Raw genomic sequence first — 4,150 nt, 5'->3', positions numbered from 1 at the left:
ATAAAAGGTTGATATTTTTACAAAATCCCTTATTATTCTTTTTATTAAAGAATGATGTCTAAAATTATATGACAATACTTTAAATAATAATTTTCAATTTTTTTTTGGCTTTCGCACTCTGGTTCTCAAGGAAATGGGGTCCTAGTAATCTAGAGCTTGTGCTGAGAGGTATGGGCACTGACCAAACATGAACTCATTTACCACTGGAGCCCAAGTGCTTGGTTAATGATCTTCAATTTTATTTCAAGATTCTCTCTAAAACTTGAGCATCAATAATGCCTCATTTGTCATTAATCATTAATATTCCTCACATATCAAAATTGTTAGTTGCTTGGTTGATAATCTTCAATTTTATTTTAAGATTCTCTCTCAAAATTGAGCATCAATGATGCCTCCTTTGTCATTAATCATTAAAATTTTTCACTTATCAAAATTGTTAGTTGGGTTTTTAAGTGAACCATTAAATTGTTCGCATTTATTCTGAACATCTATCTATAAATACAATAAATTTCAGACATTATTTTGGCTCAGCAAGTCTCGTCTCTATTATTATGTTGGACAAACTCTTATGTTCTCCATTATCTTTGCCGCCACCACCATAAAATATACATGTATCAAATAATGTAAGCAATCCTCTTGAGTAGTGTTCATGTGGAATTATAAATGGTTATGATCGCAAAAATTGCGGTGGAGCGAAGCTTTCGATGCACTACGTCTAGGTGACATCGCAAATTGATGGTTGCGATCACAATGTTTCTTGAATAAGATGTATCTGTCTTGATGCAATGTCGTTAACCGGAGTTTATTATCTTTTATAGGTGGACCTAGGAGGGGTGCCTGCATGGATAACACTCCATACCCAAGTCAGTTTTAGGTCTGACGGAGTAGGCTAGATAATGAGCCTCATGCTATAGGGCCTTTGACCGACGCGGAGCAATGAGTCCTGGATTTCCCCCAAGAGTCGTCGGTCATGTTTAGTGATGGGGGACTCTTTCAATAATAGTGGCAGACCTCAAAGAAATTTCATCCAGACATTAGCTAGCATGCGTCACTTTGGTTTTTCCAAAGCACGATACGAATGTGAGCAATAAATGCAATCCTATAATTAAAACGCTTTTCCATTTTTCTTTAGCGTGTGACCTGAAAAGGTATTGGGTGACGTGACACAACTTTCTATGTACTCGAGTGTGGTGTTCTTCCCCAAATAAAATATTATTGTCGATTTGCCCTTATTTCATGCTTTTGATTCGATCCGTTCGATTGCCTTTACATATATAAAATGGCGAGAGATCGTGGAGAAAATTTTTAGCCCTCTTGTAGACTGAGTTTTCTTTTTCACTTTGAATTCTTTATTTCTGTATTTGAGAGCAGTTCTCTTCTTCTATAGTAACTATCATCATACGTTAATAATCTTAATTTCTAACGCAAGGTATTTTTAGTATTAAGAAAATATAAAGAGTGTCAGGTTTAATTTTAGAGAAGATATGTTAAATTCTCATTACTTACTCATCCATTCAATTAGAGAGTAAATTTTTATCTAACTATAACAAAAAGTTAGATAAAATTATTTTGATTACAATGTTTCAAAAATCTTTTAAAAATAAATAATTAAATATAATAAAATTAAATAATATTGTCGTAAAATAAGAGATATATAAAGATTTCAATATTTAGATGAAATAATTTTAATAGAAAAATATAAATTTGTCTCAAAATTAAAACTCGTTAGGTTTTAGGGAGGTCAAACACAAAATTTGAAAGACATTGGAAGAGAAAGACGTTAGGTTTAACGAGTAGAGAAAGAAAAGAAAAGGGGAAAATCGAAAAACATTGGAAGAGAAGAAAATGGAAGACGCAATGGATGACGCAATGATGAACATCATGAACAAAGTGATTTCCAGAACCTCACTCTCCCACACCGACGACCGCACCAAGAAAACGATCATCCTCAGAGCCCTCGAAGACGCCTTGTCGGAAGCATTTATCCCAGAATCTATGCTCGAATTCCTCGAGGTACTAGAGAAACTGTTACTTCATCGCGAATCTTCAAATTCAAATTTAATCAGTGCGGCCATGAAAGCCGCCTATTGTAGCATTGCAGTAGAATCTACCCTCAAGTATCTCGAAGCAGGAACATCAAACCCTAGATACGGAAAAGCGGTGAAGAGGATATGGAAAGGTAAGGTTCATGATATGCAGAGTGAGGGAAGTAGCTTTCTGTTATCTGATGAATTGAAGCAATGGAAAAGTGAGATTGAGAATTCGCTATTGGATGGGGGTGTTTTGGAGAAGCTTGCTTCTATGGGGAGTACTCGAAGAGACGCGATTCGAAAGTTGCGGGCTTTTTTGGCTGAAGCTTGGGAGAATTTAGGTCCTTCTTGAATGAATCGCGAGTGTGGCTGTCTGCAGTGAAGAAACAACGAAACAACATGGGACTGGGACAGGTTGATTTTTTCTATCTTGCACTTTGTGAATTGTTATGTTGTTAAGAAAATGAAATTGAGGATAAGTGATTTATGTTAAGAAAATGAAATTGAGGATAAGTGATTTATACACTAGAAGTGCTTTTGGGGAGTACTATTATTTGTTGGAATTCTAATGCTTTGTTTATTAGTTTCTTTTTAAGAGCGTTTGTGTATTGGATTATTTTTAGTAACATGCTTGAGTTGCAGAAACATATGAAAATGATGTTATAATCATTTATATTATAAGATTAGAGAATGTTCCTAGCAATAACATCATTTTAGAACACTATACGAAACTGGCATCACTAATGATCACACAAGCGAAAAAACAGTAATGTTTAGAAGATATGTAAGTTTGAGTTAAACAATAGCATAATATGATCAACCTGCATAAAATGGTACCGGCTATACAATAGTAGTTTGTTTTCTATACTGTATAGAGACTGATGCTATTTTGGAACAAGCCAAAGATAAAACAAATGCGAACAATCTAACATAAAAAACTATGAAGCTAAAACATATACTGTGATGCTTCCTGCAATATGCCTGAAAATTTCAACCATCTGATATACTTGAGGAGAACATAATTTGTAGGATAAAATGCTTTGAGCAAAAACCTTGTAGTAAGAACTGTAATGAATGAAAAGCAGAACACTATTTAGCATCAATAAAACCCCTAAACCTAGGGATAATTTTTCTACCAATTTGGAACAAGGTAAAGGAAATTATTGATACATATCAGATGTGTGTTATATATGCTTTCTTTTCTTTATCTTATATATCAAAACACATCTGTGTTATATAGAATTCCAATGACAAAAAATCAAAAACAAAGAATTTGTTAAATGGAGATGAAAATTGAAAAGCAACCAACACATTCATCATAGAAAAATCAAATTTCAGACATGAAAATATACCATTGATTGATCTTGATTGACAAATCATCCCACCAATCTACAACAATGCCCTCTTTGTCAGACGAGCCAACAGAACCAGAAACATTATTATTATTTTCTGTCTTTCTTCTCGTTTTGTTTCCTCTCACAGGACCCATCTCAAGAAGTTAATTCAAAGGGGAAACAAAATCTACAAGAAGCTGCATGATGATGTGTGTGATACTTGAATTATAAGATTTCTTATTTAGAGAATTAAAAAAGTATCAAAAAATGCAGGGAACTATTAACCAAAAAGGAAGAGTCATCATAATACTTTCTCTCTCTTTGTTCTAAAATATAATTTAATTTGACAATTTCATATAAAATTAATTTATATTTTTAGTTTGTAAGAAAATATTTGTAAGAAATTATGAATCATCTTATAATTCACCATTCACTATTAGAAAGTTAAATTAAAAAATAAATAATTAATAAATAATATCAAATGAATAATAGAAGATTAGAGAAAAGTTTGTGGATATAATAGGCTAGTATTTTTACAAAATCCCTAAACAAAAACTAAGGAAAACATGATTATTTTTTATTAAGGAATGATGTCTAAAATTATATGACAATTCTCTAAATAATAATCTTCACCTTTATTTCATATCGATCTCTCTCTCCCTCCCCCTCTCTCTATCTTTCAAAATGTCTTTCAAATTTCTTAAAACACTTGTTTGCTGGGTTTTCAAGTTAATCATTAAACCGTTCGCATTTCTTCTAAACACTCACCTACAAATACAAGAAATT

General features: G+C 32.6%; 1 protein-coding gene across 1 annotated transcript; it reads left to right on the top strand.

Annotated features, from left to right (window-relative positions):
• The first annotated feature begins 1,857 nt into the window (after nucleotides 1-1,857).
• Nucleotides 1,858-2,382, top strand: LOC131659566 (uncharacterized). Its single transcript, XM_058928741.1, has one exon. The coding sequence runs from the start codon at nucleotides 1,858-1,860 to the stop codon at nucleotides 2,380-2,382; it is 525 nt and encodes a 174-aa protein (XP_058784724.1).
• The last annotated feature ends 1,768 nt before the right edge of the window (nucleotides 2,383-4,150 follow it).

This window comes from Vicia villosa, linkage group LG1 (genome assembly GCF_029867415.1).
Source record: "Vicia villosa cultivar HV-30 ecotype Madison, WI linkage group LG1, Vvil1.0, whole genome shotgun sequence".
Classification (NCBI taxonomy): Eukaryota; Viridiplantae; Streptophyta; class Magnoliopsida; order Fabales; family Fabaceae; genus Vicia; species Vicia villosa.
This window is presented reverse-complemented; position numbering and strand designations above follow the sequence as displayed.

Coding starts and splice junctions, on each gene's coding strand:
- LOC131659566 (XM_058928741.1), top strand. CDS start 1,858: ATGGATGACGCAATGATGAACATCATGAACAAAGTGATTTCCAGAACC.